The 26,392-nt window shown below is 52.6% G+C and overlaps 5 protein-coding genes across 14 annotated transcripts in view; 2 read left to right on the forward strand and 3 right to left on the reverse strand.

The window, feature by feature from the left end:
- Nucleotides 1-15,379, forward strand: part of MAPK8IP3 (mitogen-activated protein kinase 8 interacting protein 3) — a 38,034-nt gene extending 22,655 nt beyond the window's left edge. The window contains exons 8-30 of one of the 3 annotated variants that reach the window (XM_080942378.1): nucleotides 250-368; nucleotides 5,272-5,383; nucleotides 5,765-5,917; nucleotides 6,517-6,598; nucleotides 7,479-7,609; nucleotides 7,814-7,870; nucleotides 7,955-8,125; nucleotides 8,789-8,915; nucleotides 9,453-9,548; nucleotides 9,676-9,834; nucleotides 10,386-10,551; nucleotides 11,134-11,316; nucleotides 11,394-11,583; nucleotides 11,700-11,819; nucleotides 11,906-11,986; nucleotides 12,069-12,136; nucleotides 12,278-12,426; nucleotides 12,590-12,761; nucleotides 12,970-13,083; nucleotides 13,185-13,223; nucleotides 13,346-13,525; nucleotides 13,622-13,771; nucleotides 13,847-15,379. In XM_080942378.1, coding sequence (XP_080798504.1) covers nucleotides 250-368; nucleotides 5,272-5,383; nucleotides 5,765-5,917; nucleotides 6,517-6,598; nucleotides 7,479-7,609; nucleotides 7,814-7,870; nucleotides 7,955-8,125; nucleotides 8,789-8,915; nucleotides 9,453-9,548; nucleotides 9,676-9,834; nucleotides 10,386-10,551; nucleotides 11,134-11,316; nucleotides 11,394-11,583; nucleotides 11,700-11,819; nucleotides 11,906-11,986; nucleotides 12,069-12,136; nucleotides 12,278-12,426; nucleotides 12,590-12,761; nucleotides 12,970-13,083; nucleotides 13,185-13,223; nucleotides 13,346-13,525; nucleotides 13,622-13,771; nucleotides 13,847-13,968 — 2,941 coding nt within the window. In that variant the 3' untranslated portion in view covers nucleotides 13,969-15,379. The remainder of the gene's footprint in view (nucleotides 1-249; nucleotides 369-5,271; nucleotides 5,384-5,764; nucleotides 5,918-6,516; nucleotides 6,599-7,478; nucleotides 7,610-7,813; nucleotides 7,871-7,954; nucleotides 8,126-8,788; nucleotides 8,916-9,452; nucleotides 9,549-9,675; nucleotides 9,835-10,385; nucleotides 10,552-11,133; nucleotides 11,317-11,393; nucleotides 11,584-11,699; nucleotides 11,820-11,905; nucleotides 11,987-12,068; nucleotides 12,137-12,277; nucleotides 12,427-12,589; nucleotides 12,762-12,969; nucleotides 13,084-13,184; nucleotides 13,224-13,345; nucleotides 13,526-13,621; nucleotides 13,772-13,846) is intronic. The other 2 variants (XM_080942380.1, XM_080942379.1) reach the window with 2 other exon arrangements.
- A 61-nt stretch (nucleotides 15,380-15,440) lies between these two features.
- NME3 (NME/NM23 nucleoside diphosphate kinase 3) lies at nucleotides 15,441-16,442 on the reverse strand (the record flags this gene model as incomplete). The annotated part of the gene is made up of 5 exons (XM_080942110.1): nucleotides 15,441-15,736; nucleotides 15,812-15,924; nucleotides 15,999-16,100; nucleotides 16,194-16,324; nucleotides 16,397-16,442. 5 exons carry the CDS (start codon nucleotides 16,440-16,442, stop codon nucleotides 15,619-15,621), a joined length of 510 nt encoding a protein of 169 aa, XP_080798236.1. The 3' UTR covers nucleotides 15,441-15,618.
- Nucleotides 16,443-16,665: 223 nt separating this feature from the next.
- Nucleotides 16,666-17,781, reverse strand: MRPS34 (mitochondrial ribosomal protein S34). Its single transcript, XM_080942065.1, has 3 exons — nucleotides 17,419-17,781; nucleotides 17,233-17,275; nucleotides 16,666-17,148 (listed from the first exon to the last, which is right to left on the reverse strand). Exons 1-3 carry the CDS (start codon nucleotides 17,737-17,739, stop codon nucleotides 16,856-16,858), a joined length of 657 nt encoding a protein of 218 aa, XP_080798191.1. The 5' UTR covers nucleotides 17,740-17,781; the 3' UTR covers nucleotides 16,666-16,855.
- A 68-nt stretch (nucleotides 17,782-17,849) lies between these two features.
- EME2 (essential meiotic structure-specific endonuclease subunit 2) lies at nucleotides 17,850-24,747 on the forward strand. 3 transcript variants are annotated; one of them, XM_080942527.1, is made up of 9 exons: nucleotides 17,850-18,098; nucleotides 18,213-18,349; nucleotides 18,712-18,804; nucleotides 19,495-19,586; nucleotides 19,734-19,827; nucleotides 19,950-20,065; nucleotides 20,161-20,350; nucleotides 23,674-23,752; nucleotides 24,332-24,747. In XM_080942527.1, the coding sequence occupies exons 1-8, from the start codon at nucleotides 17,858-17,860 to the stop codon at nucleotides 23,746-23,748; spliced, it is 1,038 nt and encodes a 345-aa protein (XP_080798653.1). In that variant the 5' UTR covers nucleotides 17,850-17,857; the 3' UTR covers nucleotides 23,749-23,752; nucleotides 24,332-24,747. The 3 variants fall into 3 exon arrangements, with proteins under 3 accessions (XP_080798653.1, XP_080798652.1, XP_080798651.1); XM_080942526.1 differs by lacking the exon at nucleotides 24,332-24,747 and having other exon boundaries at nucleotides 23,674-23,918; XM_080942525.1 differs by lacking the exons at nucleotides 23,674-23,752; nucleotides 24,332-24,747 and adding an exon at nucleotides 20,423-20,596.
- Nucleotides 20,720-26,374, reverse strand: SPSB3 (splA/ryanodine receptor domain and SOCS box containing 3). 6 transcript variants are annotated; one of them, XM_080942519.1, is made up of 7 exons: nucleotides 26,285-26,368; nucleotides 25,193-25,330; nucleotides 22,602-22,779; nucleotides 22,324-22,511; nucleotides 22,144-22,246; nucleotides 21,944-22,069; nucleotides 20,720-21,749 (listed from the first exon to the last, which is right to left on the reverse strand). In XM_080942519.1, the coding sequence occupies exons 1-7, from the start codon at nucleotides 26,363-26,365 to the stop codon at nucleotides 21,406-21,408; spliced, it is 1,158 nt and encodes a 385-aa protein (XP_080798645.1). In that variant the 5' UTR covers nucleotides 26,366-26,368; the 3' UTR covers nucleotides 20,720-21,405. The 6 variants fall into 6 exon arrangements, with proteins under 6 accessions (XP_080798645.1, XP_080798648.1, XP_080798646.1 ...); XM_080942522.1 differs by having other exon boundaries at nucleotides 20,734-21,749; nucleotides 22,602-22,723; nucleotides 26,285-26,374; XM_080942520.1 differs by lacking the exon at nucleotides 26,285-26,368 and adding an exon at nucleotides 25,952-26,087 and having other exon boundaries at nucleotides 20,734-21,749; nucleotides 22,602-22,723.
- Nucleotides 26,375-26,392: the final 18 nt, after the last annotated feature.

A 26,392-nucleotide genomic window follows, 5' to 3' on the forward strand; every position in this document is an offset into this window, starting at 1 on the left:
AATTGTTTACTTCATGGAGCCCCAGAATTGAGAAAGGGCTAGGGTCCCACTAGTACCTTTAAATGCATAACCTCTGTAACCTTCTTTTTCTCCCAGTTAGGCCCACTTCGTAAAGCTGCACCATATGCTTTTAGAGTCTGGGCTTGTGGAGACATTTCAGTTGCCAACCTCACCACAAGCTTGGAAGGTTGCTGTCAGGTAGAACAGCAGTGCTGTTCCTAACTGCTCTTTCTGTATGTATCCCAACAGCCCAACCCAGGGAATCGTAAACAAAGCTTTTGGAATCAACACTGACTCCCTGTATCATGAACTGTCTACAGCAGGGTCTGAAGTCATCGGGGATGTGGACGAGGGAGCTGACCTACTAGGTAAACACAACCCATGACTTAGACTCTTTCGGTCTTTCTAGTTAGTTATGATGAAGGAAAGGCGTTATGCTCCTTTGGGCAGATGACTTTTATTTCATAATATTACTGAAGTAAATTCTTCCTTTTTTGAATTTTCCTTAAAATCTCCAGTTTATGTTTTTTTAAATGTATTCACAAAGACATACTGCTAGCACTTGGTATCCGCTGGATTTCCCTTATGGGCAGCTAATTGCTAGTAGGGCCCACACCGTGCTCTGGGAAAAGCTCTGGCTTTTGGACTTGTTCTAGCATACACCTATGACAACCATTCCTGGGTTTCTCTAGGGCCACACTTTACTTGCTGGGGAAAGGGGGAGGCTGCTCTCACAGGCCTCCATACTCAGTTACAAGCCGAATGCCATAGGGCTCTATTTCTTCTCATTGCTCCACAGGTCAAGTAGAGCAAAACCATCATCAAGTGAGTGAAGGAAGGGCAGGTTCAGATACATGGGAGCTCGGGTGATGGTCTATGAGGTGTCTTTAGTGGCCAGGTTATGAGTTTATGTAGCTGACACTATCACTGCGGACAGGCAGTGATTGAGTGTGATCTGGGGAGTGAACATGAGAGTCCTGTTCTGGCACAACAAAGATGAATCCCTCTCCATGTTGCTTTGCTCTCCTTTCTGTGGGACCGTGACCACCCTGAGACCCAGTCTTGGGGCAGGTGTTCTAGAGCCGTGTGTGTGTGTGTGTGTGTGTGTGTGTGTGTGTGTGTAAATAGAAAGTCAGATGGTCATAAGGAGCTCAGGCATTACCCACTACTGTACAATCTGTAAATACAGTGACAAATGACTTAATCAAGTCTGTCTTCTCTACTTAATTAGATACTGACCCAAGAGCCCTCCTAGCCTGTGGCCACAGCCACTCATGTGGTTTTAACGATGATATGGCACAGACAACAGGATGCAGTGAGTAGCATACCCAGCAACCTGTGTAAATGTAGAGGTGTGAACTCCTCACAGGCAGGAAAGGGAGATATGCTGTATTCTCACAAGCGCAGTCTTAAGTCAGTAGGTGATCATCAGCTACGATTATTGTGGTGAACCCCCTTCCCAGGAGACCTGGCTTTCAGCTCCATGTATCTAGCTATGAAGGAAGTAAAAGGTATCTTCCCAGGCACACACTGTAGACACCAGCAGTAGCAACATAAACTATTTTAAGAAACTCAGTTACAAAAACAGACAGATGTGGTGAGGGAGACTGGGAAGAGAGGAAGGTGGGGAGGAGCAACTGCAGTGGGATGTAAAAGAACTAGATAGGTAAGTAAATAAGTTGCCAGTCTTTGCACCCATGTAAGGCTTCAGAAATGCTGAGGAAAACACGTATCACAGAATGGAGGTTTTAGGAGTAGCAAGTATCAAGCCCACCTTTGCCTTCACTGTCTGCTGGGAACATCAGATCACGTACCAGGGGTAAGGCAATATGTTCCCTATGTTCAAGTCAGGAAGCTGATCCTCAGAGAAGTCAAGCAATGCTCTTGCTTGGGATAATCCAAAGTGTGACATGCAGACCCAACCTGTGTCACTCTAGTGGTGCTTAGATTCATCCCTTCACTGTACACTGTTCCATGTAGTCACCAGTTCCAGATGTCTGGAGATGGCTTTCCTTAAGAAGTAGGCACACTTGTGTAAGAGGATGGTGAGTCTGAGCTGTTTGCACAAAAATGAGCTTCAGTCCATATTGTAATAATGTTGCCTGATCTTATAAAACAAATTAATTCTGGGTTCATCAAATATTTAAACAAAATTACAAGGGGAATGGCGCTTAAGAAGAGTATTAAAGAATATTTCCATAAGTCAGATCTCTGCATTACCAAGACCATCAAAGGAAATGTTCATACATGTGACCGTGATAAGTAATGAGTATGTGTGCTCTCAGGGTGTAGTCATACAGCATATGTTTAGCAGGAGTCAGTTTGATCACCAGGAAGTATGTGTGGGTGTTCTTTACCATTGAAGCAGATCAGGTACAATAGAAAATAAGCAAAAAATAAATTAGAAAACCATGGATGATACCGCAAACACATAAGAACTACTCAGCTTCGTGGATAATGAAAGGTGAGTAAATGAGTCATCAGGCTGGAGTGCCTGCTCCCTGTGTGGGGCTCTGCAAGGGTCTCTGGCGATCTGTACCCAGCGCCTGAACACTCACGTAGAATAATGGCTGCCTTTTGGACAACAGGAGTAGATGGTAATGAGCAGTCGTGTATGGCACCCAAGGTACTCAGAGTCCCAGTTACCAAACTAGCTGCCTGGAGGACATATTGTATAACATGCTGTCTGGACAGCTGTGAGCAAAGGGGTGCCACCTCTGAGTTGGAACGCTGCTTCAGTTATCCATGACAAACATTTTCTTATTTAAATCAAATGGGTTTTCGTGTTTGTTTTCTTCCCTGGGAAGAACTCTTTCCTGTAACTTATTGGAGAAAAAGTGTTTTCCTAGTTTAGTCCCATTTTTTCTCCTAGCAATCTGTACTGAAGATGCTTGTACCCAGTGAAGTCTGTTCATAGCCCTGCATGTCCCCAGCACCCCTACTTTTTGATTTATTTTCTCTTCACAGTAGAGTTCTTACTGCCTTCTTATCATCTTTGAGTCGTTCACTCTGGGTCATGTCCTCCTTCCCTGAACTCCTGTAAGTACTGGCTAAACAGGAGATCCTTGAACACATCTCCAGATGCACATCTGTGACATGTCAGGGCCTCTTTATGTGCACTGCCAGCACAGCTTGTACCCTCTGGAGGGCCTCCCTGGTATCGTTTGCTCACTAACACATACACGCAAGAACACACACACGCGCATCCTTCTCTTTACAGGAATTGTTGAGGTCTGTCGGGCACTAGCCTACCACTGGGTGCTACAGACGTCAGGCAGAGCTGAACAAGAACTGGGTACTCTAGGTCCCTTGAGAAGAAGGAAGGGACTCTCCCTTTAGGGTTTCTGTATCCATGTGATGTGATGTATCCTGGACCTGCTGAAGTGTTGTGATTTTCGTGCTGCTTTTTTTTTTTCTTAATAATATTTTTGTTGGTTCCAGTCACCGATTGATATTTGTTGCTTCCTTTCCTGTCTCTCTGCTTCACTGGACGTGGCCCAGGGGAGTTCTCAGGTGTGTATCTCTCCTGTCTGTCTCCATGTCGTCCCCTCTTTATATGGTGGAGAGCAGCTGAAACACAGGGTGGGACATTCCCCTGCCTCTGACCATCACCAAGGGCTGTACACACTGACCACTGGTTTCTGTTTTGCTGCTCCGGGCCACTTAACCCTTACAACCATGCGCTTTGCTCCCTAGCTGCTACTGCCAAAAATGCCCAGATGGGATTGCACCACTGACCACTGACAGGCTCTTAATATATGACCTCCATCTTCAAGCCTAAAAAGGCCCCAAAGGGCTATTTCTGAAGAATCTACAGAGCCACAAGGAACATAAGACCGCACACCCCAGAAGTTAAAGGTGCCATAAGGCCCCTGTCAATTGTAGTCCGCCTGGGTAGCCAGGCTGAACTGCTGTGCACAGGAGGCCCTATAATTATGGCCCTTTAGTGTATTCAGTGGCAGCCAAGCCCCTGGGCACAGCTTCTCCTTGTGTGGTTTCCTCTGACTGTCTACTGTGTTGCCCACAGATAAAATTTTACAGGAATCCTTGGCTTCATCCTACCTCCTGCCCTTTTGTCCCCTCTGCTGCCAACTCTAACCCCACCAGAAGTGGCCCCAACTTCCCCTACTTTGCTGTCTACATAGGCTTAACACGCTTCTTTTCTCTCCCTCCTCCTGCCCCGTTGCCCGTCTCCTGTGGGACTGGGATGCTCCCGTAGTGCGCGATGATTTTTTTGGTAAGGCCAAGGCCCTGCTTAAGTGTCTGTTTTTCTTCTTTCTGGCCTCCTCTCTCTATCCAACATCTTCTCATGCTTCATGAGCCCTTTCCTTTGTGGGCCAGTGGCAGTGAGTGGGGCTTCAGGGTTTCCAGGTACCTCAGTCCTGGGGTGAGGTGCCATCTTTCCATTCTGTTTCAACCGGGGTGGGAGTGGCCTTCCCTCCAAGCTGCTGGTCACCGTGGATAAACCACTGTCAGTCTCTGAGAGGATCCACAGGCCCAGGACAGACCTCATACCTGGTGTTCCCTCTTAACTTACCAGGGAAAAGCAGGTCTTTATTTGAAGCAAAGAGGTCAAAGTAAGCATCAAGGTGAACTGTGACCAGCACTTCATTGTGCCTTTGCTGTGTTTCAGGCAAAAATCTAGATGAAGGCTAACCTGAGGATTAAATTTCGTATTTTGGAAATTATAAGAGAGAACTTAGTCTTTTGGTGAAAGGGCTGTGTCAGTTCCTCATGAACAGCTCCTGTCCTCACATCCTCTCCCTCTACATACTTCCTGACCCCAATGCTAATACTAAGTCCTACCAGACCATATGTAACCTCATGGTGGGCTGCAACAGCAGTAATCATCCTTGGGGCAAAGGTTTTTCTCTGTGCTATCTGTCCTTTGTCACGGTGCCAACATTTGTTCACCAGTGGGTGGCATTGAGAGGCCTTGGTTCATCGTGAGTAAACCGTAGAGCTAGAGTGGGAATATTGTTAAGAACAGGGAGTAACGTGGTTTCACAGGACCTACTCCAAGACCTGCTATAAGACTAAATTCTTTTGGGAGCTAGATAGAAGGAATATTCTAGGCTTCTAAATATGAGCCGAGGGAAGACCAGAGCTTCCTGTTGGCTATAGATGAGGCCAGGGACCTCTCCTGGTCTGACTGCCCCTCATTTTGCAGCCCAACTATCCTGCAGGTGGGAGGACCAAACCCTCATCCCTTCCCATCTCAAGGCACAGGGCCAGAAGGTTGCTACTCTGTGGCAGAGGCAGGTTCAATAGAACAAAGTCTACTTAGAGAGGCTCAAGGGAAACCTCCCCCTCCTTTCGTTTCAGGAATGGGTAAAGAAGTGGGGAACCTGCTGCTGGAGAACTCACAGCTTCTAGAGACAAAGTAAGCATCCTCTATACCAACAGGGCCCAACCCAGGGTTGGATGACCCCTAAAACATGGTTGCCATCACTTCTAGTAGGAAGTGCCATGGGACTCCTGAGTGGTTCCTCCAAAAAGCTACTGTAAGGAACCTTCAGCCATGACGATTACTCGATTCAATGTCCAGGTCAAACAGGTGTTCCCATTCTATACCAGAATATGCCTGCAGGTGTATATCTCAGGCCTGTACTCTTCATGTCCAAAAGACAGACACAGAAGTATGAGTTTGAAGCCAGCCTGGGCTACATAGCAAAGCTCTCACAATAAAACAAACAGAAGTCCTTGTCAAAAATGTGTGCACAAGGGCTCTCTCATTAAGCCCTCATCTTTCTTCCCTTTAAAGAAATGCTTTGAATGTGGTGAAGAATGACCTCATTGCCAAGGTTGACCAGCTGTCAGGAGAACAGGAGGTACTGAAGGGTGAACTGGAAGCAGCCAAGCAAGCCAAAGTCAAGCTGGAGAACCGAATCAAAGAGCTTGAAGAAGAACTGAAAAGGTGAGAACACCAGAGACTTGGGCTTTGCACTGGGTGTCCAAGCTGCCACCTTGCCTCTCTGTCCTTACTAATGCCAGCCTCTAAAAGCTTCCTCTTTCCCCTAGTAGCTTTGTGTATTCACTGTTCCAGGTCCAGCCACTAGGTAGGTCCATTGTTTGACCACCCCCTCCTCGTCTCCTCTAAAGTCCTCTGCCCTCGCCAGGTACAGGGTCCTGCTTTATCTGTCCTGGGAATGGTGGTGCCATCCTCAGCTATAGCCCTCACCCCAGTCTTCATTCAGGAATGCAGGGCTGGTCAGGTGCCTCTGGCTACTTGAGCTCTATACCTCTGCTCCACAGCCCTTCAATCAGCCAAGATCAAAGCCACATGGTCCTTGGAAATGCTGCATCCTGGTTCCAGCCCCTCTGAGATGGGCGTGGCAGTGTAGGGAAGGCCTGTGGAAACTACCTGTCTTGGACTTGGCTACCCACCAGGATAGCTTGATTTACTCCCTCTTGGGCTTAGATCACCACCATTTTGGTTAGAGCAGCTAAATGTCTGGGCAGTGAAGCACATTTGATAGGGCTCTTACCCTGCCTGCCTTTTCCCACATCCTATAGAGTCAAGTCAGAGGCAGTAACCGCCCGCCGCGAGCCCAGAGAAGAGGTGGAGGATGTAAGCAGCTATCTCTGTACAGAATTGGTATATCCACTATTAACCTGTGGGCACGGGTGGGCTGGCATGATGGGGCTTCCTAGACTTCATCATTCTTCTGGGCCTTCCTCACCCCTCACTGTGACCTCTAAAGCCAGTGCATGCTCTCCCACTCCATTGAGTGACTTAATGACATCACACCACTCCTTTGGGAGATTCCTTCCCCCCCACCCCAAACTGAGGCCGGGCCACATTTCTTCCCTTTCTTACTGATGCCTTCTGCCATCCCAGCAGGGTTTTTGTTACCAAAGACGCTGCAGCAGCACCAGATGCTGCTGGTATGCATCTGCAGTCTGAGCAGTACAACCAAACCCTGAGCCTGAACTTCCTCTCACTTCCCAAAATCAGGTCTGGGGCAGCACAATTTGTCCTTCTGTACCTGAATACCTTTAGGAGAACAGACTGTGTCCCTTATAACAGAGCATTACTCATCTGCTCAGTCAGTGGGGCATGGTATAGAGATTCCATCTCAGGTTAGTCTAGCAAAGCTGAGGATGTGGATTGTGGCCACTTGAATATGAAAGAGTGGCTAGTCCAGGCCTCCACCTTCTTTACTGCACATAGGCAGAAGCAGATTCCAGGTAGGTGAGGCCATGTGCAGAGAGGACCTGCTCCCTGTGCGCTTTTTCCCAACTCTCTTAAGTTCATCCTGTTCAAGCTCAGGGTGCAGCTTTGGAGAGAAGAGTGGCTTAACCTTCATGTGGGTTACCCTGACCCTCTAACCATGCCATCCCCACCATCATTTGTTCCCACTTACATCTTCCCAACTATATCCCCACTTAGGTGTTAGACACCTCAGAAGGAAGCCACATATGCTTGACTGTCCTCCTGTTTCTCATTGGTGGAGCCATGTTCTCCCCCTCTGCAGGACAAAATCCCCATGGCCCAGCGCCGACGCTTCACAAGGGTGGAGATGGCCCGAGTGCTCATGGAACGGAACCAGTACAAGGAACGCCTCATGGAGCTGCAGGAGGCTGTGAGGTGGACCGAAATGATCAGGTGTGCCCCTCTGCATTTCCCCTGACAGTTCCTGAGCAAATGTATGGCTCTGGCTGGATCTGTTTCCTCAGCTGGAGTTGTAGAATTTTAGCAGACCTGGGGATGTGGCTGCCCTCCACCATACTTCCTTGTCTCAGAGTGCTGGAATAGTTTGGAGGTCTCCAGGGTCAGTCATTTCAGCTCCTCCTTTACTCTTCCCTGTAGAGCATCAAGGGAACACCCATCTGTCCAGGAAAAGAAGAAGTCTACTATCTGGCAGTTGTGAGTATGGTGCTCTAGAGAAGGAGAGGCTTTTGTCAGCCTGACTGCTCCACACTTGGCTCCATTATCTGTGTTTCCATGCAGCTTTAGCCGCCTCTTCAGCTCCTCATCCAGCCCCCCTCCGGCCAAGAGATCCTACCCATCTGTGAACATTCACTACAAATCACCCACTGCAGCTGGCTTTAGCCAGCGTCGCAGTCATGCTTTGTGCCAGATCTCTGCCGGCAGCCGACCCCTGGAGTTCTTCCCTGATGAGTAGGTATCTCTAGCCTTCTGCTCCTCCAGCCTGTTAAGGGGAAGGAGCCAAGTGTCCTCAGTCCATCCACTCCATACTTAAAGTTGGAGAGCAGATATTTAATATGCTGTACTGTGGGAAGCAAGAGCAGTTAGCAAGAGCAGGAAAGATGACAACTTCACTTCAGGTCCACTAACTCCCAGCAAAAGGTAGTCCCCCAGATTCTGTCTAAATTTAGGCCTTTTAGCAGGGACTGCAGCTCGAAGGAATCATTCTCTTAGACTTTGAAGACTGTGCTGGATCACACAATACCCTTTCCTCCTGTTTGACCATAGGGTCTGAGCACTGCCTCTAATACTTAGTTAAGCTTCTTACTGCCACTTTTGTAATTACTGGTAATCTCACCTAGGTTATACAGTTTCTGCCATCTAAGCCCCAGTGCCCAGCAACAGAGCAGGCCCCAGAACAGCTGGAAATGACCTCTTCAGCACAGGACCACACCCCATAACTGGGAAAAGCTATCTTCTGTCAAATAATAACCCATTCCAGAAAAGGCAAGGGTAGAATCAGGCAGGCTCTGAGGCATGGCACACTCTACCAGGAAAACCAGTGAGAGTCTGGGTGCCCCAGCTTCACAGACAGCTCACCTTGAAGAGATGTAACCTGTCATTCCTCTCACCCAGTGACTGTACCTCTTCTGCCCGGCGGGAGCAGAAGCGGGAACAATACCGCCAGGTTCGTGAACATGTGCGCAACGATGACGGGAGGCTGCAGGCCTGTGGGTGGAGCCTGCCTGCCAAGTACAAGCAGGTACTTGGGCGGGGGTGGTGTCCGGGTATGGAGAGGGTATTGTGAGAAGGGCACAGTGGTAGTACAGAGCCAGGAGGCACCCACCTCCTACCTGGTGTTGGTGGAACTGTAACTCTGAAGGTGTTCTAGTTTGCTTTCTGTTGCTATGATAAAACTGACCAGACCAGCCTGGGCGAAGAATGGGTTTATTTGACTTAACTTCCATAATCAAGGGAAACTGAAGCAGAAATCATGGAGGAACATTGTTTATTGGCTTGTTTCCCACTGCATATGCAACTTGCTTTCTTACACAACCCAGCATCACCTCCCACATACATGCCTACGGACCAGTCTGATGGAGGCAGTTCTCAGATGAGGTTCCCTCTTCCAAGGTGGTTCTAGCTTGTATCATTTTGGCAAAAACTAACCAGCACAGAAGTCCAGCAGAGCCAGACACAATGCACTGTGTACCAGAAGCCAACAGGCACTGTTTCAGGTGTCTGAAGGCTAAGGTGTCTCCCTCGGTCTCATACCACAGAACCTCCCATTCTGTTGCAGCTGAGTCCTAATGGAGGTCAGGAAGATAACCGAATGAAAAATGTGCCTGTCCCTGTGTACTGCCGCCCTCTGGTGGAGAAGGACCCCTCAACAAAGGTGAGCACTGAGGCCCCTGCACAGAGGCCCCCCGGGGAACCTTGGACAAAGGGTAGTCTCCATGACTGCAGCCCCTGGGAGGCCAGAGAAGTTGGTGCACTGAGACCTCACGGCCCTGTCCTCGCAGCTGTGGTGTGCTGCTGGTGTCAACCTGAGTGGGTGGAGACCAAATGAGGAGGACTCTAGCAGTGGGCCCAAGCCTGCACCAGGTCGCGACCCTCTGACCTGTGACCGGGAAGGAGAAGGTGAACCCAAGAGCACCCACCCATCACCTGAGAAGAAGAAGGTCAGTATGTTGGTCAGGAATGTGATTTCACCCTACATAAAGTCTAGATAGTTCCCTGCATGTTCTGGCAGTAAGTGGCCATACCTTGGTGACAGTGCATCCCTTTTCCTCTATTGGTCTGAGACAGGAGGCAGATGATGCAGCATCTAAGGTAGCACTGCTGCCTCTCTACAATCTAGGTTTCCTCCTGGCTGTGGAGCAATGGGACTGTTCCTGCCCTCGGTAACAGAAGGCTTGAGACCAGGCATGTCTTATATAGTAGAGTAAGCAGTAGGAGGGCTGCTCATAGGAGAGGCCCCGTGATCTGCAATGAAGCCCAGAGCACAGTCACAGCTTGGCTTACAGGCATGACAGTTGCCTCTTCAAGTTCATACTTTTCTCTTAGAAATGAATCATCAAGATAGGGTTCTGCAGGCTGTAGAGGAGATTAACTATCCATTGATACCATATTCAAGGATAGATCTTAGGAAGTCCTAGAGAGTTCCTGACTTGTGTTGACACCAAGTTCAGGCACCTGCTTTGATTTTCCCCCCTGATATGCTCTGAAACAGGCAAAGGAGATCTCTGAGGCAGATGCTACCTCCAGTCGGGTATGGATCCTCACCAGCACCCTGACCACGAGCAAGGTGGTGATCATTGATGCCAACCAACCAGGCACAGTTGTGGATCAGTTCACAGTCTGCAATGCCCACGTCCTGTGTATCTCCAGCATTCCTGGTGAGCTAGGGCTCCTCCTGTCAGGTGCTGTCCAACAGCAGACACTGCTGCCTGTGGACTGCCCTGCAAGGCTGGTGCTCGAGGCGGGTAGCTCTTTCTTTTCAGCCAGGTAGGATGAGATATTGAATAAGAGGGATTGGAGACCTGCTAGGAATGTGAGTATAACTTCATGTGTCCAGGAGGAAGCTCTCCAGGGTACAAGGAAAGGTCCTGGCTTCATCCCACAGCAGCAACCTCATGACCTCTTAGCCCAGCTCCAGGATAGTGCTAAGAGCCCTACATGTCTCAGCTTTGAAACCTGTTTGCTAAGATAGCTTCTACGCCTTGAAACCTATTTGCTGGGATGGCCTCTATTCCTTGGAGTTCTTCAGGACTTTTTGTATGATGGAGCAGAGTATTACTTTTTAGTTTCTTTTTTACCTATAAGCTTGACCCTAGGCCTGAGAGTCCCAGACATGGCTGTGTGCGACTAGGCTGGCTAAGAGCAGAACCAGCCACGTAGGCAGTTCATGTATTTTCCCTGCCTTCACTGAGGTGGAGCTTTGTGATGTTGGACTGATGAACTGGAAATTTTTCCCCTAGCGGCCAGCGACAGTGATTATCCCCCAGGGGAGATGTTCCTAGACAGTGACGTGAACCCTGAAGACTCAGGTGCTGATGGTGTACTGGCTGGCATCACCCTGGTAGGATGTGCTACCCGCTGCAACGTACCACGTAGCAACTGTTCCTCCCGAGGAGACACCCCAGTACTAGACAAGGGACAAGGTGAGTCCTAGATCATCTTTTCCCTCTCCCCACATTTTTCTTTCTCCGCCTTGCCAGGCTTACTCCTCTTTCCACAGGGGATGTGGCAACCACTGCCAATGGGAAGGTCAATCCATCCCAATCCACGGAAGAAGCCACAGAAGCCACAGAGGTGCCAGACCCAGGTCCCAGTGAGTCAGAAGCAACGACAGTCCGGCCCGGACCCCTCACAGAGCATGTCTTCACTGACCCAGCACCCACCCCATCCTCCAGCACCCAGCCTGCCAGGTAGGCTCTCTTAGGTTGGGGCAGATGAGTGGAGGGAAGAATGGCAGAGGTGAACAGAGATCAAGCATGTGCTTTTGTGACCTCCTCTGCAACTATACCTACTGTTCTTCTTGCAGTGAGAATGGGTCAGGGTCTGATGGCAGCATAGTACAACCTCAGGTGGAGCCCAGTGGGGAGCCCTCAGCAACAACCAGTAGCGCTGCACCCACCATGTGGCTAGGAGCCCAGAATGGCTGGTAGGTAAAGCTAAAGACACAAGCCATGGGATGTGCTGGGAGGGCTCGCTGAACCATGTAAGCTCTGCTCACCTGCCCTCTTGCAGGCTCTACGTTCATTCAGCGGTAGCCAACTGGAAGAAGTGTCTGCACTCTATCAAGCTAAAAGACTCTGTGCTGAGCCTGGTGTATGTGGCCCCCACTGAGGGGTGGGGTTAGGGACCCAGGGGCCTAGCAACCTCATTGTACCTCACTGAATTATCATTTCAGGCATGTCAAAGGCCGAGTGCTGGTAGCTCTTGCAGATGGGACCCTGGCTATCTTCCATCGTGGAGAGGGTATGGCCTAGTGGTACTTGCAGAGGCAGGTCTAGGGTTTCTTGGGTCTATCCTGATCCTAGCAATGGGTCCTCCACACCAACCCTGTGAGCAGAGATAGATCCTACCCAGACCTGAACAGGTGTCCTGGGCTCCTTCTAGATGGCCAGTGGGACCTGAGCAACTACCACCTAATGGACCTGGGCCACCCACACCACTCCATCCGCTGCATGGCTGTTGTGGATGACCGAGTTTGGTGTGGCTACAAGAACAAGGTGCATGTCATCCAGCCCAAGACAATGCAGATTGAGGTAAGTGCTGGCCAATAACCTCCAAAGTGGGGCAGGGCTTCTGCCAGATTGGAAATTGGGACAGGCTTTGTGTCATTGATGGAACCTGCATCAAATCACCGCAAGCCTAGGTCCCTTTTTCATTACCCACCCCTGTTGTTGACTGGTTGCCATTACCTCACAGAAATCATTTGATGCCCACCCAAGGCGGGAGAGCCAGGTACGACAGCTGGCCTGGATCGGTGATGGAGTATGGGTCTCTATTCGCTTGGACTCTACCCTTCGGCTCTACCATGCTCACACCCACCAGCACCTGCAGGATGTGGACATTGAACCCTATGTTAGCAAGATGCTGGGTGAGTCAAGCATGGTGACACGTAATCTCAGCACTTGGGAGGCGGAAGCAGGAGGTTCATCTATGGCTTCATAGTCAAGTTTGAGTCAACCCTTGGCTATATGAGAGCCTACCTTAATATGAATTAAATAAAGATGCAACCTTAGGGGATGTGCCAGGCAAAAGCACCCATCACTGACTGCACTGACCCCTCTTCCTGTCCCACCCAGGTACCGGCAAGCTGGGCTTCTCCTTCGTGCGCATCACAGCCCTACTCATTGCAGGCAACCGTCTGTGGGTGGGCACTGGCAATGGGGTTGTCATCTCCATCCCCTTGACTGAGAGTAAGTTCCCAACCCTAGAGGACATCTATCAAGAAAGCCGTAGGTGTGCTGGGGAGCCGCCTGTCTGGCAGAGCTCAGCCTTCCTTTCTCTCTCTTCCCAGCTGTGGTCCTGCATCGAGGCCAACTCTTAGGGCTCCGAGGTAAGTGCTGGGTATTTGACCATTCATGCCCCCCAGTACTCAGTATTACTCTGATTACAGCAGTAATCTCTGGCTGCCTGCTGAAAATAAAGTGGCCCAATCCCCTGTCCCTGTTTTCCTAGCCAACAAGACATCACCAACATCTGGAGAGGGGACCCGCCCAGGGGGCGTCATCCATGTGTATGGGGATGACAGCAGTGACAAGACCGCCAGTAGTTTCATTCCTTACTGCTCCATGGCCCAGGCTCAGCTCTGCTTCCACGGGCACCGTGATGCTGTCAAATTCTTTGTCTCTGTGCCAGGTACATAGATGGTCTTGGCCACTTTGTCTCTGTGCTATAGTAGCAGAGCTATGACCTTTTCAGGATGCAGTCCTGAGATTCCTCTGCCCATGACAGGAAATGTGCTGGCCACTCTCAATGGCAGTGTGCTAGACAGCCCATCAGAGGGTCCTGGGCCCGCTGCACCTGCTGCAGACACTGAGGGCCAGAAGTTGAAGAATGCACTGGTGCTGAGTGGTGGTGAAGGTTACATTGATTTCCGCATTGGTAAGTGGGCATAGACTAGAGGCAGACCCTGGTGTGGGCATGTGGGAGTCCTCCTCATGGTTGCCAATTCTCTAGGGGATGGAGAGGATGATGAAACTGAGGAAGGTGCCGGGGATGTAAACCAGACAAAGCCCTCGTTGTCCAAGGCTGAGCGCAGCCACATCATCGTGTGGCAGGTGTCTTACACCCCTGAGTGAGACCCTGTCCTGCCTGATGCCAACTGTACATAGGACCCTACCTGCCTGCCCCCCAGCCTGTTCCCTGGGGCAGCCAGGTTCGTCCATCCCCTTTTAACCTCTCAACTTGCAGCTTTTGCCTGAGGTCCAGCCCCCAGCTGTTAGAGAGGGGTGAAGCAGGGTTTGGGGAGTGAGGCAGGAACAGATGTCATTCCCATCAGGGAGGAGAGAGCCTCTGAGACACTCTCTCCAGCAGCCCTTGGCCCAACACCCAGCCCAATATGAAGTCCCAGGGGCCCCTCAGGGCAAGGCAGGACCAAAATGGCTATGGGCAGCCCCTATAGGTGGCCCTGGCTCCACTCCATCCTCACCAATTCTGGCAGGAGCAAAAGCCTAGTACTGCCAGACTCTCCCCTAAGTCTACTTGCTTTGCATGCAGCCCTGAGGAAGAGATTCCTGATTTCCAACCCTTTGGCTCTCTCTGAGGGACCCAGGCCTAGCCACCATCCTCTGCCCAGAAGCAAGGTTAGGGCTGCCCCAATTCCTGGGCTCCACCCAGCCTTCTCTGGGCTTTTCCCATCTCCAAACTTACATTCCCTTTGCCCCCAGTCTGGGTCTTCCCTAGGTACCTGGCATGAAAGCCCAGGGCCAACCTCCCCTAGGGCAGCTGCTTTAAAAGATGACAAATACCCATTAACCCAGGGGAACCCAAGATTGAACAGTCCCTCAGACCAGTGTCCTCTAGGCTCTTCCTGGGCACAAGATTCACCTTGGAGGAGCAAGACCCTAGTGCCCTGCCCCTCCCAGAAGCCCCAAGGGTAGAATTTCTCAGGCTGCCAGGGCAGGCACAGGCCTCAGGAAGAAGGGTGGCCCTGGTCTCCCCAGAGTCAGTCCTAGGATGCAGGCTTAGCCTCAGGTTATTGAAGGATGGTGTGCTCCAAGGGCCTGCCTCCTGCACAGGGCTCCAAGGAGCCCAGCTCCCGGACACGTACTAAGTGCCTAGGGTTGCCGGCTGTGGCCTGCTCCCTTGGAGATCAACTGACAAGAGGCTTCCAGGCAGAGGCCAGAAGAGCTGAGGACCAGCCAGGATGGGCACAATTCTAAGCAAGTGTGTGGAAGCAGGTGCTGGCCTGGCCCTGGCCTTACTCCTCAGGGGCACTGATTGGAGTCAGTTGGCCTCTACTGCACTCTTCCCACCTGAGAAGCACAGATCCAGGGGCACTGCCCCTGCGCCTATCTGGCCACAACAAGCTGCAGCAATGTGCAGCTGCAGGCTTCTCCCTACTACCCTGCCACCTCTCCACTGTGATGTATGTCCCTTGTCTGTTCCCACAGGAGTGTGAAGTGACCAGGGTTAACTGGGTGGGTGCAACTGGAGGGAAGGGGCCAGTGCAACTCTCCTCAGGCTTTGGCCTTGCAAGTGAACTCACATATCTGCTCTGTATGTAATAAATGTCTTAACACTACTTTTGTCTTGAAACTGCACCAGCGCACAAGGGTTTTCTGCAGTTTATTAAGAAATACAGGATGGGATGTGGGAGTGGTTGTCCCTGGACAGATTGGGTTGGGTGGACCTGCACCCACACAACACTGTCACTGCTGCTGAGCTCTATGAAGATCACAGAAGACCAACAGCCTTCAGATTGGTAATGCTGACTTTAGTAGTAACATCTACTCATATAGCCAGTGTCCGGCGCTGTCCTCCCAGCACAGAAGCTCATCCTCACGGAACCAAAGAGCAATCTCTCTGTGAGCACTTTCCACCGAATCACTGCCATGAATCACGTTCCTGTACGGGAATGGCAAGTGAGCAGGGGGAGCAGAAAGATGAGGGGTGGCGGGGGAGGATGATAACAGGACTTACTTGCCAACCTCCACGCAGAAATCCCCACGGATAGTACCAGGCATGGCGTCCCCTGGGTCAGTGGCCCCTATGAGGGCCCGCGAAGCACGTACGACATCCAGCCCTTGCCACACCTGCGGAGGCTACTGTCAGCAGGATAAGAGCTCCCCAGGCTTTGCCCTCCCCTTGCAGTTCATCGGAAACTTACCATGGCCACCACTGGACCAGAGCTCATGTATTTAACTAGTCGGCTGTAGAAGGGTCTCTCGCGCAGCTCGACATAATGCTCCCTCAGTAGCTCTTCGGAGGCCTAGGGGAAAGGGGAGGTACCTGTACCAGGGCCCCAACCCCAGACCGGCCCGATTCCCTTCCCAGATTCACCTGCTCCTTTGTGCGCCCACACCTGTACTAGTTTCAGTGCCACCAGCTTGAAGCCCTTCCTCTCAAAGCGACGCACGATCTCGCCCACCAGCCGCCGCTGCACGCCGTCGGGCTTCACTGCCAAGAACGTGCGCTCATTCACGCCGCTGTAGGCTGCGGGAGTACTGGCTTCAGGAATACCATACCGAGCACCCCTACCCGGCCCCTACCCGCCTGGGTGCTCACCTGAGGGGAAGAGGTTGGCGAAGATGGTCAGCACCAGGCAGATCATGGCGGCGGATGGGGCGGACCAATGGCAAGGGGGCGGGGCCTCCCTTAAAGGACCTCTTGGCGCGGGCTCTCCTGAGGCTCCGCAATCTCAGCACATTAGAGCCCAGTCACAGCGCCCAAGACCTGCCTGAGTGTACCAGAGCACCAGGCGCTCTGCTCCACACTGCCACTTTTCCTCCCTTGTCCTATGGTACACACATAATGAAACCACAACACAGGCCGTTTCCTGAGTTTATTTCCAGACAGAGGAATCGGCGGAGAGCGGCCTGAAAATGACAACCTGTCATCTGCCCCATTATTCATTGGCAGATGTGTCAGGTCTGCAGGGTCTCGCCACCAAAGGGGAGATTATGGTACAGCCAAAGACACTTGTCCATTAAACGACTCACAGGACCTCCCTGCCAATCCTGGCAGTTAGACTGGGGTGCCCTTGGCCCTCCCTTTCGTCTCCTGTTTTGCAGGGTAGTCCCAGGGGCGCATTCGAGTCCTCTCCAGGTTCAGGAGCGGCTCCTGGACGCTAGTATCCCCGTTTTTTTGTCGTTCAGCGAGGATCATTGCCCGCAACAGAGGTGGGTAGGGGACAGTGTTCAATCTGTCGTCTGGTTTCGCAGTGAACGCAGTGAAGGCCTCCTCCTCGTGCTTGGGTACCAACCGCCAATCGTGGTACATGACTTGCTCGATTTCCCGAGCATTATCCTCACTCTTCCCTGAAAGAAAGAAGACAAGCTAGCTGACTGCCTGCTGGCTGGACATGTGAACCATCACCGGCTCCAACCAGCACCCAGCCTTACCTTTGAAAGTCAGGATGCCCCAGGCCCTCCCGTGGTCCAAGTTCTGCAGAACAAGAGGGGGGAATTGTCAACATAGAGCCCCTGCCACTAAGTTACCTGGGTAAGGGAGACATGCAAGCCCATGAGATTCGGGGTGGGCAAGATTCAAGTGTAAACCAGAATGAGCAGTACAGGGAGCGAGCGCACCTGCGCCGTGTAGTCAGGCCTCACACGCGTGAGGCGCCAGTAGCACGGCTCGTCGTGCTGCCACAGCCAGGACTTGCGGGTAACCAGACGGCCCATCCCGAACAAGGGGAGGCGGGCGAGCAGCTGTAGGAGGCGGCTCTCGCGACGCACGTCGGCCCAGGCGCGCACCGGCAGCCGGCGTCCGGAGTACGGCCGGGTCAGCGTCTCGTAGTCTAGGGCATAGAGCTGCGAGTCTCGCGGCTGGTTCCGCTGCTCGCGCAAGGCGCGCACGCGGCGGGCCAGCTCAGCGATCAGCCGGGGCTTCACTTTCTTCCGCGCCATGCCCGTGTCCTTACCCCACAGGAAACTTGCGCTTCACGAGCTCTCCGGTTCCGGAAGAGGCCGGTGTCCTGAGCAAAAGCATCCGGGTACGTCCGGAAGCGGTAGGAAGGATGGGCTTATGGAGGAGGTAGAACCCGGGAGAGCCCTAGGCTCTCGTCCGGGTCGGGGTCGGGGCCGGGGCCCGCGCCTCGGCCTTCGGCGACCTCAAACCTGGGAGATCTCTGACTCAGATGGTGAAGGTGCCCCGGCTAAGGAGGTCGTCACGCAAGTTCCGAGTTCAGTAGTAGAACGAAGAGCTACGGCCAAGGTTTTACGGGCAGATCAGGTCCTGGAGCGTCTGGTGGTGTGCGTGGACCCAGGTGAAGGGACCGGGACTGGGAATCTGGGGCCAGCCACCCGACAGGGTAGCGTCATCACCCACTAGTCCTCACTGGACGTGGTGGAATAACCGTATTGTCGCCTGCTGTGCCCAGCTGTCCTGGAAGATGCAGGCTCCGACATCCTTATGGAGGCGCTGGGCACACTAGGCTGTGAATGCCGCATCGAACCGCAGCACCAGGCCCGCAGCCTGCAGTGGAGCGTTGTGAGACCCGACCCAGCCGCCAGCAATGTGAGTGTCTCTTTATGACCAGCCCAGTGCCAGCCCTAATCCATGTTTTACTTTTCCTCTGGCGACCGAGGGAGCTGAGTTCATCTTTTTCTCCTCGCCCAAGAGTAAGCTGGAGGCCCAAGTCGAATTTCTTAACACAAGAAATCTGAAATCAGCTGCTGCCAGAGAACCTTCTGTTGTCAGTGAGGATGGGGGTTGGGCTACTTTTGTATTCTGAGACTTATAGGGAACAGTCCTAAGCTGGCCTGAACTTCACTGTGTGCCGAGCTGTAAGGTTATTGATAAGGTCTGATGGCTGACTTGCCAGCAGGGGGAGAAGCCCTGGGCCCACAGGTTAACAGAGCCAGTGATGTCCCCTACAGGTGTCTCTGGAGGTGAAGGCTGAAAATGAGCAAGAACAGCTGCTGCTGCTGGAACCCCAGGAATTTCTTCAGGGTGCTGTGCAGCTGACCCAGGTATTGGGGGGGGAGATCTATCTTTATATGGTAGGCCTTGCTCCCCAGTCTGGGATGGGCTGGAGTTTCTGTTAAGGATCATGAAGGTGTTGAGGGTAAGATGAAGCAACCTGCTTAGTGCTCTAGACATAAGAGCATTGAGGGGCCTTTGGGAGAATTGAGAATAGTGACCTGGACTGCAAACTGGCCGGGGTTGGAGGAGGAACAGAATTCTAGCTGGTAGTGTCCATATGATGTAGGCCACTAGCTGTGTGATCTATCTGCAACAGCTAATAATCTCTCACTTGGCTGCATATATCCCCTACACTCAAAGGAAACAATGCCTAACTGATATTTGCCTAGAGCACAGTTCTGCTAAACGCTGTGTGGGTGTTGATGTCCAAGGGCTAACATTTGCCAAACACCTGCTGGGTGCTGGCCAATGTCCAGGCTGGGTGTAGAAATGGCTCACTTGTACACCAAAACCTGAAGTGTGTGTGTGTGTGTGTGTGTGTGTGTGTGTGTGTGTGTGTGTGTGTATGCTCCTGGACCTTAAGGAAGCAGAACTGATTTCAGAAAACAGAGAGGACCTATAAGCACCTATAAGCTTCACCCAGTTCCTCTTCCCTCTGGAAACTGGCCGTACTGGTGACTGTAGGCCAGCCACCAAAGCCATCCTGTGAACAAGTATGTGGATGTTCTTGCTTTCAGATCACAGACCCACCTTGCTCCATCCCCTGGCTTTCTCCCAAGAGTCCCACCCGCTCCCATCTGGCTGTCGTTGGACTGGATGCATACCTGTGGTACCACATAACAACCTCAGTAGGGCTGGTTTGGGTGGGATTCCAGGCTGGATTGCCCTCTTGTGGCTCTGTTACAGCAGACTCCACTTGGCTTGGGTGGGCTCTGCAGGGAACTTGGGAGTCCAAAAGATCATCACCTCTGTTCAGGTCTCACAAGCCCAGTTCTCAGAAGACATGGCAACTGAAGAAGTCAAAGAAAGCCCATGCCAGGGCTGCCATCAGCTGGTCTGAGGTGGAGGAGGTAAGGGTTGCCACAGAGTTGTTGGATGCCTGGCCTTTGGGCTGCAGTCTGGCCTGTCAGACTTAGTTCCCAGCATCACTGGATTGGGGGACGTGATCTGCGGCCTCTCTCACACTCCCCAGGCCCTGGTGCTGCTTCAGCTCCGTGCAAACCTGGATGTGCTGCTGGTGGCCTCATGGCAGGAGCTGAGTCAGTATGTGTGTGCCTTCACCAAAGCTCTCTCCCAGCTCCCCTCTAAGTATGCACCCCTGCAGGGACTGAGTTGGACTGTGGGGGTTGGGGGGCCGCACAGATGGTGATCTCAGAGCTTCTGTCTGGGTTTCCTCATTTCAGGCAGTTCCGGGACTCCCAGGCCTTTTCTTTCTGCACAGCAGGGCATTGGGCCTCAGGCCAGCAAGTGACCAGAGATGGGTCTGGGCTCAGAGGAGTGTGGTGGCGGCAAATCAGACAGTTCAACCGCGTCAGCCCAGCTGTGGCTGACGCTGTTGTTACTGCCTTCCCCTCACCCCGCCTTTTGCAACAGGTGAGTCCCCTAAATCCCTCCTTCCGGGGCCAGGACTGAAGATCCACCCACTCACACCTGTGCCTACTCTAGGCTCTGCTGGACTGCAGCACAGAGCAGGAGCGCCTGAGCCTCCTGGCTGACCTCCCTGTGACGGCCCACAGAGGCAAGCAGCCTCGCAGAGTGGGGCCTGACCTCTCGCGCAGAATCTGTATCTTCTTGACCACCACCAACCCTGACCTCCTGCTGGACCTGAGCTCTTGACCACACCTGTGCCATCCTTGGGCCGCCTCCTGCCCATCAGAACAGGACAGCCCTGCCCAAGAATCTGACCCTGAGGGGCAGGCAGGGAGGTTTGGGTTGAGCCCATTCCTTCTTTCGACTGAGGTAGAAAGCACCCTGAGGGTGGGCAGGAGGGTAAGGGAAGCTGAGGTGAATAGAAGAGTGAAGGGTAGTGGCCGCAAGGGCCCTAGGGTGACGGGTTTCACCTTGCCTTTGATCTGGACATTTGTAGCAGGAAGCTCAGTAGCAGGTCAGGGTGCCTACTTGTACTTTTGCAGCCCCACGCTGTCTGGAAGCTTAAGTACACCCTCAGGGAGACATACTCAGAGATCCAAGCCAGGCCCTCTTGAAGCTGCTGAACAGAGTCAGAAGGTAAAGAACAGACACAGGCATTTGTGAGGAGGAATCTTTTAATGATATAACCTATGGGGATGAGACAAAAACCCTTCACAGGGCACCCACGGATCTCTGTAACGGGAGCAGGTGCTGACAGCATGCAGTGCAGGTCAGGAAAACCCCACAGCTCTGTGGTGGGGACAGCCCATCTTCTCCCCTTCGTCAGCTAGCCTCCCAGGCTTGGGATCTAGGTCCACGAGTGCCTGGCTGCAACTCTGAGGACAAACAGGAGCACTGCTTCCCTGCCAGCACAGGCAATAGAATGGCCTTCACACTCCACGGCCAACAGAGCATTGTCCTGACCTCAGGGAGAGAGGGAAGAGGCCTAGACCTCGGTTCTTCCCTCTCCTGCTGCCCTGAAAGGGCGAGGAAGAAAGGTATCTGCATTCCCAGAGAAGTCAGCTCCTTCGGCAGCGCTTCCTCTGGCAGGGCCTGGTCTCGAGACTCTCGGCACCCGGTGCAGTGGTGCCAGGCGGGGGTCCGGGGGATTTCCAGTGGTTGCAGTTCATGCTCAGGACCCAGCCCAGCTTGTTGTGCAGCACTTGCTTGAGGCCAGGGGGTAAGGGCAGGCCCTCAAGGGTGTCCCCTGAGTTTGGCCGCAGCTGGCGCAGGCGGTAGCAGCACAGGTACTGCAGGGATGTGGAGCTAGCACAGGAGCGGATGACTTTCATGCTGCTCTTGGCAGCAGTTGAGCAAACCATCGGGTAGAACCTTCTGTTTTGAAGCCGAGTAGCAGCCACTCCTGGAAGGAAGGCTCAGCCTGAGTGCCATTAGGTTAGGAACCAGGAAGCTCCTCCCACCGTGCACCAAGGTGAGCAGCTCCAGCAGTCCAAACACAGAGGACAGACTCTGAGCTGACTGCCCACCCTCCCTCAGGAGCCTAGAGTCGGACTGCCTGCTCCCCCACCCCTAAAGGCTCCACAAAGGCACCATCACCTATGCACTTCCTGTTCTTGAAAAAGGTCAGTGTCCCATGCCAGGTGTCCAAGTGTACACCAATAATAGAGCCCTGGCCGAAGCGTGAAGAGAAGTTTGTCTTGTCACCTTTGTGGTGGAGGAGCCCTGTAAGGAACAGAGGGGTGAGCCTGGGAGGCCTGTGGTACTGCCAGCCCCACCCACAACCTAGAAACTCCTACCAGTATAGGAGAGCCCCCAGCTGTCTTCGTCCTTGCCAAGCAGGCTGCAGAACGTGTGGTGGTACTTGTCCAGGTCGACATCTGATGTCCCAATGCCCACCATCTGCAAACAGTGGGGCTGGACAGTTAGGTGCCTTGCGGCAGAACCCGTGGCACCTTCCCTCTTGCTTGGCCACTTACCATGTCAGTGCCATACACAGGAGAGGTCATCTTGATCTCCCAGAAGTGCTGGCCATCCCCTAGCTCCTTGGTGCCCCGAATGGCTGCTGTGCCGCAGCTATACTCCATGTGAAAGCTGACCTTGCGATTATCACAGCTCAGCAAGGTGGCTGAGGACTTGTTCAGGTCATCCCAGACCCAGTCAAAATCTGTAAGACAGGGCCCAAGCTAGGGAGGGTTAGAGCAATGAGGAGAGAACCTACCCAGCCCTCCACACATCCCAGCAGCAAGACACTCACCCTCATCCTCCTCACCACAGCGGCAGTCCTTGCCTCGGTGTGTTGTGTGGAGACTGTTGCAGAAGGTAGCTTCATTCTGGCCCTCACAGTCACAGAAGGACTCTCCTGTCACAGGCACAGCACTGGGGATGGATGGTGGCAGGGAAGAGTACTCAGGGTCAGAGTCGGAGTCGCTATGCTGGGAGGGAAGGGGCAGGTTGACCTGTTTATGACAGTTCTCCCATTGCCAGGCTACCCAACCCCTTCTCAAATCCACCAGGAAGAATCCAGACCTGGGGTTCTCCAATGCTCAACATAAGCAACTTGAATGCTAAGACTCCTTGCCTGAAAGACAATGAGATTGGAGGTGGCCCTGAGGGATGACTTCTTACTTGGCTTAATGGAATTAAGTTCAATATAACCTTCTACCCCATTTTCACACAGCGCCCTCCTCTTGTCTTCTTTAGGTAGTTCAAGGTCTCCTAAATCACAGGGCTGGTGCTGTCAGCAATGTCTAGCATCTCGCTCCACACATCCTAAGACCCACACCTTGGAGATATGTGTCTCCATTCCCTGCAAGGTCACTGGAATCAAGGAGCAAGCATGCTTAGTGAGGTCTAATGGGCAATGCAGCCGCTTCAAGCCTCAAACTCTTCCAAAGATGCAGTCCTTGTGGCTTGGGCTCTCAGAGCCTGGTTGGGGATGCAGACAAAAGCTGAGCTGGTCCAGTTCCAACTGACCAATCAACTCTATTGCTCTTTAGCTGTTCTGCAGGTGCTTGGATCCCTGGATGGTGCTAGGGTTCAGGCTGGCTGACTTGACAGTTCCTAAAGGCCTCTACCTCCTTGAGCTGCCCTGCTTTGCCCCACACAGGTCCTGGACCCCCCCATAACAGTGATCAAATCACAGTTCTAACACCACCCTGGCATTAGATCTATTTGCAGCCACATAGCCGTAATGCAACGCCCTCACTGCACTTGTCTACAAGGAAGCATTTAGCCACCAAGAAAAGCTTGGACCACATTCACCCTGTATTCTTTCTCTTCACAATACTCAAGGTCTCCATCATTTTGGTCTCTGTTTCTTTCGCAAGATCACCAGATCCTCAGGGAGAGCCCCAAATCATCTAGAGGTGGAGAAGCATCATGGTGGATGTACAATATCATGAGCAGGTGAGGAAATGTCCAGCAATAGGCAGCTAAGTGAGGACTGAAAGCCAACATCCAGTTCTGGGCCCCGTATAACTCCACAAGCAGCCAGACACAATGTCTGGTTAGCCAACATTAACTTAGGCCCCTCAGAAGCCAGATAGAACATATACTTTGCCTGGAGGAGAGGCTCATACCTTAGAGCAGACCTTGTACCCCACTGGCAAAGATGGGATCTTCTAAAGCCCAGGCAGATCCACTGAATAAGGAGCCAATCTGCCTAGGACAGGAGGAAGGGAGGCTGTGGCTCAACCCACCCTGGGCCCAGGAACACCCACAACTGCCTGCCACATGACTACATGGCAAAGTCGTTACATGAGAGGACAGGCATGTGTGTCGCTGTGATGACTGGGAGGCAGGAACAGGCGTATAGGCTGTTTCAGGTGCCTCATTAGGAATTGGGGTTGTGGCTAAAAATTTGGGCTGACTCTCAAGCTCAGAAGCCCCCAAGAAGGGCCTGGGGCACCGCTGACCTAGTGAGTAAATCAAGTTTTCCTCCCAATCTGGTGATCCCATGGGCTTCTAGAAAGGTCTATGTTTCAGAGAGCTGTGACATCAAAGTCAAAGCAGAGCCAGAAAACCGGTCGGATATCAGCAAGGCAAGTCAACCGCCACCTCCAGGAGCCGAGTCAGGCACATTAAACTGGGTAACTACCCTGTGTTCATTCTCCAACAAAGTTAGTCTTGGGACATCTAGACTTCAAGAACTATAAATACTACCAAAAAAAAAAAAAAAATGCATTTGCTGAGGTGTCAACTGACTCCAGCAAGTCCTGACCTCCACTTGTTCATCATAGCACGTACAATAAACTGCCTCAAGTCCAAGAACTGCCTGTGTTACAGTGTGAGACCATTTCTGAAATAATAATGGCAGGGATAGTAACACATGCCTTTGATCCCAGCACTTGGGAGACAGAGGCAGACAGATCACTGAGTTCAAAGCTAGCCAGGGCTACACAGCAAAACCCAAAAAGGAACGCAGATCCTATCATAAACAACACACATGACATACAGTACTTGTGTGGCAAAAGAAACATCCAGGGTGAGCAAAACAGCTCAGCCTACGTATGTGTGCTGCTGAGCATCAAGGACTGCCTAAATCTGATCCCCAGGTACCAGTAAAGGTGGAAGACAGAACACACACACATAAAAAGCTCCTCACATCCACCCATTCACTGTGGCACACAATAATAAAACTTGGCAGGGCTGGGGAACAGGCACTGTACAGTAACCAACACTAGCCAGCCAGGACTTTCCATCCCTGCCTCTGGAGTGTCCGTCACACCTCAGACCAAGGAGCCCCTTTCAAGCTCCATATACCAGGAGACAGTTCAGCTGCCTGGCTCAGCGTCTTTTCCACCCCACCCAAACACCGGTTATCCCCACCTTGCCACTGAGACCTACCTGCCCATCAGAGTCATAGCCTCCCGTGGAGTTGCCTGCCAGAGCCACAGTTCGGGCATCTGTATCTCGGCGGGCCGCACTCAGGACAAAGTGCCATGCTCTGCTACTCCGTGTACGCCGGGCCATAGTGGAAAGGACCTGGAAGAAAGAATTATAACCTTAAAGACATCCAATGTCCAAACAAGGTCCAAACCCACACCCCACAATTCTGCCCCCGATACTTCTACGTGACATCCTAAGCCACATATCCATCAAATGAATGGGGGACTCTGGGGCCCTAGACATTGAGCTCTGAGCTCCAGAAACTCCCACTAGCTCATACCTGGCTCCAGTACCTGAGCACCTCAATCAAGCCCAGGGTGATGGCGCAAAACACAACCCAGACACCCATGACTTTAGAGGTGCCCCAGCCCATCTCCGCATTTCGTTCAGGAGCTGCTGCCCCTCAGGCATTTGACACTTAACTTGCTCCTCCTCTGTCCACTTTGGCAAATGGCATCCCCAGCATCCAGTTCCTCATGCCAGAGACACAGCTGTCATCCACTCCTGACACCCATCGGAAGACACACCGCTTCCTGCACCACACAACTCCCTCTCACCCATCCCGCTCCACACACTACAAACTCGGTCTTGGATACCTTAAACTCACGGGTTTGACGTCGTTCTTGGGACAAAATGAAAGGCTTTGGGAAGTCTGGATCTCCTCTCCTGAGTGGACTACTCTGTCCTAGCTGCCTCCTGTCCCCTGTACTACCCTACCTTGCCCCGGCCATCCAAAGAAACCGAGCGGGGCCGCGCACAGCACTCCACAGCAGTTGGTTTGGCTGAGCGCCGTATACGAGCACACAGTAGGAACCCAATGAATGAACCAGAGGTGTTTCTGGACGTAGCCACGCTCGGCCTCTGCGGAGCTGGAGGTTGCTTCCCTCGCCAGAGGCTCGCGAATCTCGCTACGGCGATGCTGTCCGTGGCCCCTGGCTCCGAGACCCCCGCCCAGACACCCGAGCGCCACCGCCAGGGAACAACCGGTGGCCGGTTTGACCGCCCGCAAGGTCAACGCGCCGCTGGCCGGGCTGAGCCGGTGCGGCTCACCTGCGGCCAGCGCACCCCGCCGGTGCTGACCCACTTTCCGTTCCGGCCGCGACGCAAACAATCCCCGCCCCCGCGCAGCATTGGCCCGGCAGCCGAAGGCGAGCTCTC

This window comes from Micromys minutus, assembly GCF_963924665.1.
Source record: "Micromys minutus genome assembly, chromosome: 31".
NCBI classification, from domain to species: Eukaryota; Metazoa; Chordata; class Mammalia; order Rodentia; family Muridae; genus Micromys; species Micromys minutus.

Bases quoted from the DNA above. Each gene is read 5' to 3' on its own strand.
- MRPS34 (XM_080942065.1), bottom strand. From the start codon at position 17,739: ATGGCGCGGAAGAAAGTGAAGCCCCGGCTGATCGCTGAGCTGGCCCGC. The intron at 17,276-17,418 runs GTGCGCTCGCTC...CTTGTTCTGCAG, and splicing joins GGCCTGACTACACGGCGCAG to AACTTGGACCACGGGAGGGC. The intron at 17,149-17,232 runs GTAAGGCTGGGT...TCTTTCTTTCAG, and splicing joins GGGCATCCTGACTTTCAAAG to GGAAGAGTGAGGATAATGCT.
- EME2 (XM_080942525.1), top strand. From the start codon at position 17,858: ATGGAGGAGGTAGAACCCGGGAGAGCCCTAGGCTCTCGTCCGGGTCGG. The intron at 18,805-19,494 runs GTATTGGGGGGG...TCTTGCTTTCAG, and splicing joins GTGCTGTGCAGCTGACCCAG to ATCACAGACCCACCTTGCTC. The intron at 19,828-19,949 runs GTAAGGGTTGCC...CACACTCCCCAG, and splicing joins GCTGGTCTGAGGTGGAGGAG to GCCCTGGTGCTGCTTCAGCT.
- SPSB3 (XM_080942519.1), bottom strand. From the start codon at position 26,365: ATGCTGCGCGGGGGCGGGGATTGTTTGCGTCGCGGCCGGAACGGAAAG. The intron at 22,247-22,323 runs GTAAGTGGCCAA...CACTGTTTGCAG, and splicing joins CTGTGTATGGCACTGACATG to ATGGTGGGCATTGGGACATC. The intron at 22,070-22,143 runs GTAGGAGTTTCT...TGTTCCTTACAG, and splicing joins CTGGGGGCTCTCCTATACTG to GGCTCCTCCACCACAAAGGT.